Source organism: Dendrobates tinctorius, unplaced genomic scaffold, assembly GCF_039654945.1.
Source record: "Dendrobates tinctorius isolate UK_male_01 unplaced genomic scaffold, ASM3965494v1 ptg000304l, whole genome shotgun sequence".
Lineage (NCBI taxonomy): Eukaryota > Metazoa > Chordata > Amphibia > Anura > Dendrobatidae > Dendrobates > Dendrobates tinctorius.
In genome coordinates, this window is record NW_027361971.1 from 4660007 (window position 1) to 4674159 (window position 14153).

General features: G+C 42.6%; 1 protein-coding gene across 15 annotated transcripts in view; it reads left to right on the forward strand.

Annotated features, from left to right (window-relative positions):
• Window positions 1-14153, forward strand: part of ZC3H11A (zinc finger CCCH-type containing 11A) — an 84562-nt gene that overhangs the window by 14638 nt on the left and 55771 nt on the right. For 4 of the 15 annotated variants that reach the window (XM_073560769.1, XM_073560766.1, XM_073560768.1 and 1 more), the window contains exons 2-4: window positions 414-440; window positions 868-1276; window positions 8334-8483. In XM_073560769.1, the coding sequence (XP_073416870.1) occupies window positions 8430-8483 (54 nt within the window). In that variant the 5' untranslated portion in view covers window positions 414-440; window positions 868-1276; window positions 8334-8429. The remainder of the gene's footprint in view (window positions 1-413; window positions 441-867; window positions 1277-8333; window positions 8484-14153) is intronic. The other 11 variants (XM_073560771.1, XM_073560772.1, XM_073560773.1 and 8 more) reach the window with 8 other exon arrangements.

The following is a 14153-nucleotide window of genomic DNA, read 5'->3' on the forward strand; positions in this document are numbered from 1 at the left end:
TACCGCCATCAGGGGCTTACTTACAGCATTCTGTAGCGCAGCGCTGGGGCTTGCGTTCGGTTATGACACGTGAGCCCAGCGCCCAATCCCAGCTGGCGTCACTGTCTCCTCCTTCGTACGTGCTTGTATACAAGTGTAAGGGAGAGCTGCGGCTGGTGTCACTTCATCTTGATTATTAATCCATCTGAAGGCTGCGACAGAGGTGGAAGGCGCAGCGTTGGTTGGGCACAGGACTCGTGTGTCATAACAACCTCATGTGAGCCCTGGGAACAAGAGTTCTGACAAAATATGGGTCATGAGGAGGAGCTTTAATACCGAACAACTCATTTATGTGTGAGATTTGTATTGGAATGGAAAGGTAATAAGACTGATGACCGCTTTGTACTCACACCTGTCATTTGTTGTTTTTTCAGGTTATCGACAATCGGAAGTCAGTCAGTGTGAGTATGGAACTAACCTTTATCTACAAAGCGGCAATGCATAGCCCTTATAGGATTACATCGTACTCAGGTTGGGAGAACATCCGGCAATGGCACGTAGCTTTTCTAGTACAATTGGTACTCATTCCACCAGGTTAAAAAGTGAAATAATCTATTATAGATCATGTGCTTTAATGAAAACTCCGCAAACCCCTTGTGTATTTTTATATGATAACATATACATTATTGCATACCACTACTGGATATAATGTGATTTCTAGACCAGTAAATAGTCAGTTAGACCCATAAACATGGTTACACCATTATTTGGTTTGACCGTATACATATATATAATCTATTAGATGCCCCTGTCTATAGCATGTTAGTAGCGATATGTTTAAGACCGTATAATAACCCTGTGCTTATCTACTTCCGCTTTATTTTTAAGAAAGGGGGAGTTGTTTTGTTCTTTTCATACTAGGTTAAGAAGATGTGGAATTGGAGTTTTTGAAGGCTGCTTGATTATTTTTATTTCATTTTTTTTTACTTTTTTTTTTTTTACCCGAGAAGACTTTTTGATATTGCATTCTTTGCAGAAAACTGGGCTTACTCTTATTGGTCTTTTTTAAAAGAAAAAAATTTGCCTCAACTAGTTGAGGATTAAAAAAAAAAAAGCCTTTTTCTTCCATGGACTGTCCTGTATTGCTTATACTTAACTGGTCATTCAAGGTCAAGTCTAAATCCCTTCCTTCACCTTACTGCCATTCTCTGCCACAAATTAGCTGATGGATTGATGGTTGATTCGACCTACAGGAGAAAAGTCTTGCAGCTGTTCGGAAATCTACCAATTTGCCTTGGTGAGTTTTCACCAGCTATAATGTTAAGAGTATACCTACAGACGAACATAAAGCAGGACAGCAGGGACACAGTCTATTCTTATAGGCTAGGGCTAGAATTCCAAGAGCTCATCTATTTGTCAATGGGGTTGTGTTTTGTACTTGTAGCCAGACACAAATGAAATTAAAGACACACAGACTTTAATGGGGTTGTTCGATATCTATAATTCCTTTTATACATCTCTATCTTTAAACCCTAACCTCTTTTCTAACCTACTTTATTATTAAGTGACAAGCATGTAGATAAAGAAATGTGAACGGCATAGCTGCGCAGCTCGGGGGATACTAGGCTCATTAAAACTCCAGGGACACGGGTGCCGATCAGCATGGATAGGGCCAGCATCCAAATTCACCATGTAGAAAAAAAGAGCATGGCACTCACCGTCTCCAAAAATTTCCTTTATTGTAGATACATATAAAACAGAGGCAGGGAGGCTTTCAAGTGGAAAACGCACCAGACGGCTATTTGAATTTGTGCTACTACGGTTCCTCAGGACCCGTAGAAGCGCAATGTGCATCATTAATAAGACATTGAGGGCAGTTTAATAGCAAACAGGGCATGATAGATTTCATTTAAAGTTAGTAATCTCATAATCATCGTAGACAGACTGATAATAAAAGATAACACCAGGATTATACTTTTTATTTCAGTTGTTCTTTACAAAAGTCATACTCCTATATTATAATAGTCATTACTAAGAGTGATCTATTTTAAGTGTTGATTTGTTTATATTGATGATTATGACTTACAGCCAATAAAAACGCCAAAGTCATTATCTCAGTAAATTAGAAATACTTTAAACACCAGCTTGAAAAAATGATTTGAAAATTCAAAATATTGATTTACTGAAATGTATGTTCAGTAAATGCACTCAATACCCCACAACCGCATACAAGACTTCTCCCGTGCTTCCACCGTACTCTTGAACTCTCTGCCGCAACACATCAGATTCTCACCAACAACGGAAACCTTCAGGAGGGACTTGAAGACCCACCTGTTCCAACAAGCCTACAGCCTGCAATGATCCTCAGTCTACTGAACCACCGCACCACCCGCTCTACCCTTTCCTAGTGTATCCTCACCCATCCCTGTAGACTGTGAGCCCTCGCGGGCAGGGTCCTCTCTCCTTCTGTACTTGTGTGTCCCTTGTCTTACACATGTTTATTGTACTTGTCTATATTTTCCCCCTTTTCACATGTAAAGCGCCATGGAATAAATGACTCTATATAAATGCATAATAAAAATACTTGCTCGGGGGGTCCTTTGGCATCAGTTACTGCATCAATGTGGCGTGGCATGGAGGCAATCAGCCTGTGGCACTGCTGAGGTGTTATGGAAGCCCAGGTTGCTTTGATAGCAGCTTTCAGCTCGTCTGCATTGTTGGGTCTGGTGTCTCTCATCTTCCTTTTGACAGTACCCCACAGATTGTCTATGGGGGTAAGGTCAGACAAGTTTGCTGGACAATCAAGCACATTGATACAGGTATTGGTACTTTTGGCAGTGTGGACAGGTGCCAAGTCCTGCTGAAGAATGAAATTTCCATCTCCAAAAAGCTTGTCGGCAGAGAGAAGCATGAAGTGCTCAAAAATTTCCTGGTAGACGGCTGCACTGACTTTGGTCTTGATAAAACAGTGGCCCTACACCAGAAGATGACATGGCTCCCGAAACCATAGCTGAAGGCTGCTGTCAAAGCAACCTGGGCTTCCATAACACCTCAGCAGTGCCACAGGCTGATCACCTCCATGCCACGTTGCATTGGTGCAGTAATTGATGCAAACGGACCCCCCGACCACGTACTGAGTGCATTTACTGAACATACGTTTCAGTAGGCCAACATTTCTGATTTTTAATATCATTTTTCAAGCTGGTGTTATAAAGTATTCTAATTTACAGAGATAATGACTTTTGGTTTTTTCATTGGCTGTAAGTCATAATCAACATTAACCCCTTAAGCCCCAAGGGTGGTTTGCACGTTCATGACCGGGCCAATTTTTACAATTCTGACCACTGTCCCTTTATGAGGTAATAACTCTGAAACGCTTCCATGGATCCCGGTGATTCTGACATTGTTTTCTCGTGAGATATTGTACTTCATGTTAGTGGTAAAATTTCATTCAAATAACTTTCGTTTGTGAAAAAAACGGAAATTTGGCGAAAATCTTGAAAATTTCGCAATTTTCCAACTTTGAATTTTTATGCCCTTAAATCACAGAGATACGGCACACAGAAAACTTAAGTAACATTTCCCACATGTTTACTTTACATCAGCACAATTTTGGAACCAAAATTTTTTTTTTTGTTAGGAAGTTATAAGGGTTAAAAATTGACCAGCGATTTCTCTTTTTTGCAACACCATTTTATTTTTAGGACCACATCACATTTGAAGCCACTTTGAGGGGGTCTATATGATAGAAAATACCCAAAAGTGACACCATTCTAAAAACTGCACCCCTTAAGGTGCTCAAAACCACATTCAAGAATTTTATTAACCCTTTAGGTGCGTCACAGGAATTTTTTTAATATTTAAAAAAAAATGAACATTTTAGGCTAGTTTCACACTAGCGTTTATGAGCGCAGCGACGGCCTGCGCACGGCTGCCGCTAAGCCCCGCCCCCGCCGGTAGCTCCGCCCACCGGCGCATGACGCTGCATGCGTCCCCTATCTTTATCACAGGGGGCGCAGGCCGTGCGCAGTATGCGTTTGGCGGCGCATGCGTCCTTTTGACGGTGCGCCAAACGCAACCTGCTGCAGTTTGGTTGCGTCGGCGCACCGTCAAAAAGGCGCATGCGCCGCCAAACGCATACTGCGCACGGCCTGCGCCCCCTGTGATAAAGATAGGGGGCGCATGCAGCGTCATGCGCCGGTGGGCGGAGCTACCGGCGGGCGCGGCAGGGGGCGGGGCTTAGCGGCGGCCGTGCGCAGGCCGTCGCTGCGCTCATAAACGCTAGTGTGAAACTAGCCTTACTTTTTTTCACAAAAAAAATACTTCAGGTTCAATTTTTTTTTATTTTACCAAGGGTAACAGGAGAAATTGGACTGCGAAATTTATTGTGCAATTTGTCCTGAGTACGCTGATGCCTGATATGTGGGGGGGAACCACTGTTTCGGCGCATGGCTGAGCTCAGAAGGGAAGGAGCGCCGTTTGACTTTTTCAATGCAAAATTGGCTGGAATTCAGATTGGACGCCATGTCACGTTTGGAGAGCCCCTGATGTACCTAAACAGTGGAAATCCCCCACAAGTGACCCCATTTTGGAAACTAGACCCCCCAAGGAACTTGTCTAGATATGTGGTGAGAACTTTGAACCCACAAGGGCTTCACAGAAGTTTATAACGTACAGCCGTACAATTAAAAAAATCATTTTTTCCACAAAAATGATCTTTTCACCCCCAATTTTTATTTTCCAAGGGTAACAGGACCATAAAAGTTATTGTGCAATTTGTCCTGAGTACGCTGATACCCCACATGTGGGGGTAAACCACTATTTGGGCGCATGGCAGAGCTCGGAAGGGAAGCAGCGCCATTTGACGTTTTTGGCTGGAATTGAGATCGGACACCATGTCGCGATTGGAAAACCCCTGATATACCAAAACAGTGGAAACCCCCCACAAATGACACCATTTTGGAAACTAGACCCCCCCAAGGAACTTATCTAGATGTGTGGTGAGCACTTTGACCCCTCCAGTGCTTCACAGAAGTTTATAATGCCCGGGCATGAAAATAAAAAAAAAATCGTATTTTTTCCACAAACATCAATTAGTCCCCAATTTTTTTTTCATTTTCCCAAGGGTAACAGGAGAAATTAAACCCCAAAAGTTGTTGTCCAGTTTGTCCTGAGTACGCTGATATCCCATATGTACTACTGTATGGGCACACGTCGGGTCTCGGAAGGGAAGTAGTGACGTTTTGGAATGCAGACTTTGATGGAATGGTCTGCGGGTGTCATGTGGGTTTGGAGAGCCCCTGATGTACCTAAACTATTGAAACTCCCCACAAGTGACCCCATTTTGGAAACTAGACCCCTCCCACGGAACTTATCTAGATGTGTGGTGAGCACTTTGAACCCCGAGTGCTTCACAGAAGTTTATAACGCCCGGGCGTGAAAATAAAAAAAATCATTTTTTTTCCACAAAAAATTTTTGCCCCCAATTTTTTATTTTCCTAAGGGTGACAGGAGAAATTGGACCCCAAAAGTTGTTTTGCAATTTGTCCTGAGTAGGCTGATACCCCATATGTGGGGGTAAAACACTGTTTGGGCGCATGGCAGAGCTTGGAAGGGAAGGACCACCATTTGACTTTTTCAACTCAGAATTGGCCGGAATTGAGATCAGACGCCATGTTGCATTTGGAGAGCACCTGATGTGCCCAAACAGTGGGAACCCCCAATTCTAACTCCAGCCCTAACCCCAACACACCCCTAACCCTAATCTCAGCCCTAACCCTAATGGGAAAATGGAAATAAATACATTTTCTTTTAATTTTATTATTTTTCCCTAACTAAGGGGGTGATAACGGGGGGGGGGGGGTTTGATTTACGATTTATGGTGGGTTTTTGTTTGGCAGCTGTTACACGCTAAAAGATGCTTTTTATTGTAAAAATAGTTTTTGCATCACCACATATTGAGAGCTATAATTTTTCCGTATTTTGACCCACCGAGTCATGTGAGGTCTTATTTTTTGCGGGACGAGTTGACTTTTTTATTGGTACCATTTTTGGGCAAGTGACATTTTTTGATCGCTTTTTATTCCGATTTTTGGGACGCAGAATGAACAAAAAGCAGCGTTTCATGAATTTCTTTTGGGGGGGGTGCGTTTACACCGTTCCGTGTGCGATAAAATTGATAAAGCGGCTTTATTCTTCCGGTCAGTATGGTTACAGCAATACCTCATTTAGGTCGTTATTTTATGTTTTGTCGGTTTTATGCAATGAAAACTATTTTATATAAAAAATAACTATTTTTGCATCGTTATATTCTGCGAGCTATAACTTTTTTATATTTTCGCTGATGATGCTGTATTGCGGCTCGTTTTTTGCAGGACAAGATGACTTTTTCAGCGGTACCATGGATATTTATATGCGTCTTTTTGATCGCGCGTTATTGCACTTTTTGTTCGGCGGTATGATAATAAATCATTATTTTTTGCTTCGTTTTCTATTTTTAAGGGGTTTGCTAAAGGGGTTAACTAATGGGACCGTTTTATAGGGCAGGTCGTTACGGACGCGGCGATACCAAATGTGTTTTTATTGTGGGTTTTTTGGGTTTTTTTTTTATTTCCAAAAAATGAATTTATTGGGGGAATATTTTTTTTTTTTTTTTTTTTTTTTTTTAATCCTTTTTTTTTTTTTTTTACTTTATTACGTTGTCCCAGGTGGGACATCACTGTCCTGTGACAGATCGCTGATCTGTCACATCACAAATCACTGTGACAGATCAGCGAACTGTCACAGGCAGTGCAGCAGGCTTCCACACTGTGCCGGGTGTCAGGGGCGGTGAGTGACCGCCCCTGACACATTGTGCCGGGTGTCAGCTGTGATAATCAGCTGACACCCGGCTGCGATCAGCGGCACTCACCACGTGGGCGCCGCTGATCGCTATGACGTACCATCCAGTCCCTGGGAATTAAGTCCCAGGGCACATGGACGGGATAGTACGTCATATGGGATTAAGGGGTTAACAGAAATAAACACTTGAAATAGATCACTCTGTTTGTAATGACTCTTTATAATATGAGTTTCACTTTTTGTTGAACTGAAATAAATTAACTTTTTGATGATTTTCTATTTTTGTGAGATGCAACTGTAGGTAAAGATCAGCTCGCTTTCTCACCTTCCCTGTACAATGTCCTCTGCACAGTTAAGAGTCTTAAGGCCGGGGGTCACACTTGCGAGAAACTCAGACAAGTCTTGTCTCTCAGTACCCAGCACTGCCGCCTGCACTCGGACCGAAGCGTTCAGCTGCATAGAAATACATGCAGCCGCACACTCTGATCCTCGTGTGCCTGCAGCAGTGCCGGGTACTGAGGCGTGAGACTCGTGGTAGCTTCTCACAAGTGTGACCCCCGACCTAAAGGCCCCGTTACATTTAGCGATGCACCAGCGATGCCGACCACGATATGACCCGGTCAGGATCGCTGGTGCATCGCTAAATGGTCGCTAGTGAGCTGCCAAACAGGCAGATCTCACTAGCGATGCAGCAGCGGTCGATACTCACCTGTCAGACGCAGCGATGATGACCGTCTTCCACCCGCGTCCATGGCTCGCTCGTCGACGACTAGAAATGGACCAGGCCGATCTTGCGCGATCAGCGATAGCCAGCGGGGGGGGCCAGTCGGAGGTGAGTGTCACAAAATCGGTGACGCTTTAGCGATATCGCTATGTGTAAAGCCCCCTTAACTTGAAAAAGTCTCCTTTTGAAGTAAACAGATTGCTGCTACATTTATCATGTCCAGAAAATAGAATAAAAGAGAAATGGTGGATTACAAGATTGTACCTTGCTAAATGGTTTTAATTATTGTAGATAATTTAAATGATACATTTACCGTCGAAAAACTGATTAAATACTCCTTGTTATTTATCTCCTTCCATTGTCAAACTTCTGAGGTCCCCAGCCGGTCCTTGCTTGCTTTTTAAGTCACATGTTGCCCTAACTAGCATCGCTACTAGAAAACAAACAAAGACCAGCAGGCATCGACACTGGAGGAGGAGTATTCCGCAGTTGCTGGGCAAAATGTGACTTGTCTGTAACTTGCGGTTTCAGGACTATGCTTTGAATAAAATTGCCACGTTGCCATTGCATGTGACTTGCATGCGAGTTGCGACCAACATATTTGGTCACCAGCACTCCAGGGCACTGAACGCTATGTCCTGTTCTAAAAATAAAATTTGTGAGCTATGAAAGGTTATTCTTTTTGTGCAGAATGTGGACAGCCAAAAGTTTCCAAAGATCTGCAGATAGTACAGTGACTTGTACAAATTTCTTCCAAACTAACTAAAAGAAACTGTCTTCTTTGTTTTAGTGTAGAAGATTGTGTAAGATCTACATATACTTCTATATATTTGTAAACAGAATAAAATAACCAGCAGAGTTACCAAGCCTGAACTCGTGAACTCAGATGTCTAATCAAGGAGATGACTGCTATTTCTTCTTCTACTCCACCTGCACCAAGGTAACCCTCCAAACTGCTGAGCCATGAAAAGCTTTGCTTTGCTAAATCCATTTTGTGTGGATGACACGTTACTCCTAGTTTCATGTTCCACCTTTTTATTCCTATTTAAAAATAAGCATACAAATTCTGGTGGTTGGATTCTTCTTAATTTTTTTGGTTGCCGCAACAACACCAAAATAATGCAATAAGATGCAATCAAAATGTACCTGCTCCTGAAATTGTGTCAATTAAAACATCAGCTTGCTATCCAAAAACAGTCCCTCACACGATTCCAGAGGCAGAAAAACGAAAATGTTAAGTGTCTTGGAAAATGACAGCCTAAGCAAAAAAAGAAAAATGTCTGAAAGTTTTTTTTCTTTTTTTAGTAACTTAACTCCTTAGTGACAGAGCCAATTTGTTAATGACCAAGCCAATTTTTACAGTTCTGACCACTGTCAGTTTGAGGTTATATCTCTGGAACACTTCAACGGATCCCACCGATTCTGAGATTGTTTTTCATGACATATTGTACTTCATGTTAATGGTAAATTTTCTTCAATATAACGTGCGTTTATGAAAAAAAAATGGAAATTTGGCGAAAATCTAGCAATTTTCAAATTTTTATTTTTTTGCAGCCTTAAATCAGAGTGGTGTCATACCATATAGTTACTTAAATAACATTTCCTTTACATCAGCACAATTTTGGAAACAATTTTTTTTATTGTTAGGACGTTTGAAGTGAGTTTGGGGTGTCAATATAACAGGAAATATCCAAAAGTGACACCATTCTAAAAACTGCACCCCTGAAGGTGCGCAAAACCACGTTCAAGAAGTTTTATTAACCCTTCAGGTGCTTCACGAGAACTAAAGCAATGTGGAAGGAAAAAAATGAACATTTTACTTTTTTCACAAAAATTTTTCTTTGGTACTAATTTTTATTTTCACAAGTGTATCAGGAGAGAATGGACCACAAAATTTCTCCTGAGTACGCCTATACCCCATATATGGGGAAAAGCCACTGTTTGGGTGCACGGCAGCAGGGCTGTGGAGTCTGTAAGCCAAACCTGCGACTCCGACTCCTCAATTTCCCTTCCACCAACTCTCCGACTCCAACATATATTGCTTATATTTAAGTGAAAAATTTATTGTAGTACAATGTGAATATCAGACATTTAATCATTTTTATGATACTATATTCTAAATGTCTTGATTATTGTACAGTGGGGCAAAAAAGTATTTAGTCAGTCAGCAATAGTGCAAGTTCCACCACTTAAAAAGATGAGAGGCGTCTGTAATTTACATCATAGGTAGACCTCAACTATGGGAGACAAACTGAGAAAAAAAAATCCAGAAAATCACATTGTCTGTTTTTGTTTCATTTTATTTGCATATTATGGTGGAAAATAAGTATTTGGTCAGAAACAAAATTTCATCTCAATACTTTGTGATATATCCTTTGTTGGCAATGACAGAGGTCAAACGTTTTCTGTAAGTCTTCGCAAGGTTGCCACACACTGTTGTTGGTATGTTGGCCCATTCCTCCATGCAGATCTCCTCTAGAGCAGTGATGTTTTAGGCTTTTCGCTTGGCAACACGGACTTTCAACTCCCTCCAAAGGTTTTCTATAGGGTTGAGATCTGGAGACTGGCTAGGCCACTCCAGGACCTTGAAATGCTTCTTACGAAGCCACTCCTTCATAGCCCTGTCGGTGTGCTTTGGATCATTGTCATGTTGAAAGACCCAGCCACGTTTCATCATCAATGCCCTTGCTGATGGAAGGAGGTTTGCACTCAAAATCTCACGATACATGGCCCCATTCATTCTTTCATGTACCCGGATCAGTCGTCCTGGCCCCTTTGCAGAGAAACAGCCCCAAAGCATGATGTTTCCACCACCATGCTTTACAGTAGGTATGGTGTTTGATGGATGCAACTCAGTATTCTTTTTCCTCCAAACACGACAAGTTGTGTTTCTACCAAACAGTTCCAGTTTGGTTTCATCAGACCATAGGACATTCTCCCAAAACTCCTCTGGATCATCCAAATGCTCTCTAGCAAACTTCAGACGGGCCCGGACATGTACAGGCTTAAGCAGTGGGACACGTCTGGCACTGCAGGATCTGAGTCCATGGTGGCATAGTGTGTTACTTATGGTAGGCCTTGTTACATTGGTCCCAGCTCTCTGCAGTTCATTCACTAGGTCCCCCCACGTGGTTCTGGGATTTTTGCTCACCGTTCTTGTGATCATTCTGACCCCACGGGGTGGGATTTTGCATGGAGCACCAGATCGAGGGAGATTATCAGTGGTCTTGTATGTCTTCCATTTTCTAATTATTGTTCCCACAGTTGATTTCTTCACTCCAAGCTGGTTGGCTATTGCAGATTCAGTCTTCCCAGCCTGGTGCAGGGCTACAATTTTGTTTCGGGTGTCCTTTGACAGCTCTTTGGTCTTCACCATAGTGGAGTTTGGAGTCAGACTGTTTGAGGGTGTGCACAGGTGTCTTTTTATACTGATAACAAGTTTAAACAGGTGCCATTACTACAGGTAATGAGTGGAGGAAAGAGGAGACTCTTAAAGAAGAAGTTACAGGTCTGTGAGAGCCAGAAATCTTGATTGCTTGTTTCTGACCAAATACTTATTTTCCACCATAATATGCAAATAAAATGAAAAAAAAACAGACAATGTGATTTTCTGGATTTTTTTTTCTCAGTTTGTCTCCCATAGTTGAGGTCTACCTATGATGTAAATTACAGACGCCTCTCATCTTTTTAAGTGGTGGAACTTGCACTATTGCTGACTGACTAAATACTTTTTTGCCCCACTGTATCTATTTATTGGAATACAACTTTTGAACACAAACTGTAATAAATTTTAAATATGCAATACACTAATATCGATTACATTATATATATTGTGTGTATGTGTGTGTATATATATATATATATATATATATATATATATATATATACCGTATTTTCCGCTTTGTAAGACGCACTTTTTTTTCCCCAAAATTTGGGGGGAAAACAGGGGTGCGTCTTACAAAGCGGACATGCCTTACCTAGGCTGTGATCGGGGGCGTCCGGCGGTTGCTGGCCGCTGCTGCGGGTGTGATAGATTTGAAATCTCATCTCTCGAGAGGTGGGTCCCGAGATCCCATCTGCGCACGCGCCGGCGGCCATTTTCCCTGGGTTCCCTGTGTGCGCGCGGTGGTGCCTGCAAAAAAATGGCCGCCGCGCTTGCGCAGATGGGATCTCGGGACCCAGCTCTCGAGAGATGAGATTTCAGATCTCATCTCTCGAGAACTGGTCCCGAGATCCCATCTGCGCACGCGCCGGCGGCCATTTTTTTTTTACCGGCACTTCAGCGCACATATACAGGGAACCAAGGAAATTCTGGGGCTCTGGTCTGTCGAACAATGTCGGCAGAGCCCCGGGCATCGATGGGCACACAACGCCGCACCGGAGCACCCGCAGCACCGGCCTCCAACCGCCGGACAAGTGGAGAAACCTGACACCAGCACAAGACTCTGCAGCAGCAACAGCACACATCGGAGCCCCCCCTCATCCCTGAATGCGGCCTGCAGCATCACTCCACGCCTGCCTCCTCCAGCAGCGAGCCTGGGACCCCTCTACACCGCAGCCACCAACCCCGGTAAGCAATAAGATGCAAGGATTATAAGAGGCACCACCATTTTATTAAAAAATATTTTTTTCTTATTTTTCTCCTCAAAAATTGTGGTGCGTCTTATAATCCGGAGCGTCTTATAAAGCGAAAAATACGGTGTGTGTGTATGTGTGTGTGTGTGTGTGTATATATATATATATATATATATATCTCCCTCCTACAAGTAGTATTCAACCCCCTGCAGATTTAGCGGGTTTGATAAGATGCAAATAAGTTAGAGCTTTCAAACTTCACACAAGAGCAGGATTTAATAACAGATGCATAAATCTTACAAACCAAAAAGTTATGTTGCTCAGTTAAATTTTAATAAATTTTAAACATAAAAATGTGGGTCAATTATTATTCATCCCCTAGGTTTAATATTTTGTGGAATAACCCTTGTTTGCAATTACAGCTAATCGTCTTTTATAAGACCTGATCAGGCCGGCACAGGTCTCTGGAGTTATCTTGGCCCACTCCTCCATGCAGATCTTCTCCAAGTTATCTAGGTTCTTTGGGTGTCTCATGTGGACTTTAATCTTGAGCTCCTTCCACAAGTTTTCAATTGGGTTAAGGTCAGGAGACTGACTAGGCCACTCCAACACCTTGATTTTTTGCCTCTTGAACCAGGCCTTGGTTTTCTTGGCTGTGTGCTTTGGGTCGTTGTCTTGTTGGAAGATGAAATGACGACCCATCTTAAGATCCTTGATGGAGGAGCGGAGGTTCTTGGCCAAAATCTCCAGGTAGGTCGTGCTATCCATCTTCCCATGGATGCGGACCAGATGGCCAGGCCCCTTGGCTGAGAAACAGCCCCACAGCATGATGCTGCCACCACCATGCTTGACTGTAGGGATGGTATTCTTGGGGTCGTATGCAGTGCCATCCAGTCTCCAAACGTCACGTGTGTGGTTGGCACCAAAGATCTTGATCTTGGTCTCATCAGACCAGAGAACCTTGAACCAGTCTGTCTCAGAGTCCTCCAAGTGATCATGAGCAAACTGTAGACGAGCCTTGACATGACGCTTTGAAAGTAAAGGTACCTTACGGGCTCGTCTGGAACGGAGACCATTGCGGTGGAGTACGTTACTTATGGTATTGACTGAAACCAATGTCCCCACTGCCATGAGATCTTCCCGGAGCTCCTTCCTTGTTGTCCTTGGGTTAGCCTTGACTCTTCGGACAAGCCTGGCCTCGGCACGGGAGGAAACTTTCAAAGGCTGTCCAGGCCGTGGAAGGCTAACAGTAGTTCCATAAGCCTTCCACTTCTGGATGATGCTCCCAACAGTGGAGACAGGTAGGCCCAACTCCTTGGAAAGGGTTTTGTACCCTTTGCCAGCCTTGTGACCCTCCACGATCTTGTCTCTGATGGCCTTGGAATGCTCCTTTGTCTTTCCCATGTTGACCATGTATGAGTGCTGTTCACAAGTTTGGGGAGGGTCTTAAATAGTCAGAAAAGGCTGGAAAAAGAGATAATTAATCCAAACATGTGAAGCTCATTGTTCTTTGTGCCTGAAATACTTCTTAATACTTTAGGGGAACCAAACAGAATTCTGGTGGTTTGAGGGGTTGAATAATAAATGACCCTCTGAATAAACTTTTCACAATTTAAAAAAAAATTAAACAAAGTAATAACATTCTTTTTTGCTGCAGTGCATTTCACACTTCCAGGCTGATCTACAGTCCAAATGTCACGTTAATTCCGAATGTGTAAACCTGCTAAATCTGCAGGTTGGTTGAATACTACTTGTAGGCACTGTGTATGTGTATATGTATGTGTATATGTATGTGTATATATACTATGTAAGTTGCAAAAAAAAAGTTTTCAACAAAAACATACTAAATAACATTTGTGCAGTCTATGAATTTGTTCTAAGAAATAGAATTGCCTCCATCAGATCCTCCTTCTCATAGATGACCTAATAATTTTAAGGCCAGAGAACAACCTCTCTACACTAACTTGGGTTGGAGGCAAAGCCGTAACCACATGGGCAACATCTCTAACAATTTCCAAGAATAAAGGAATTGCCT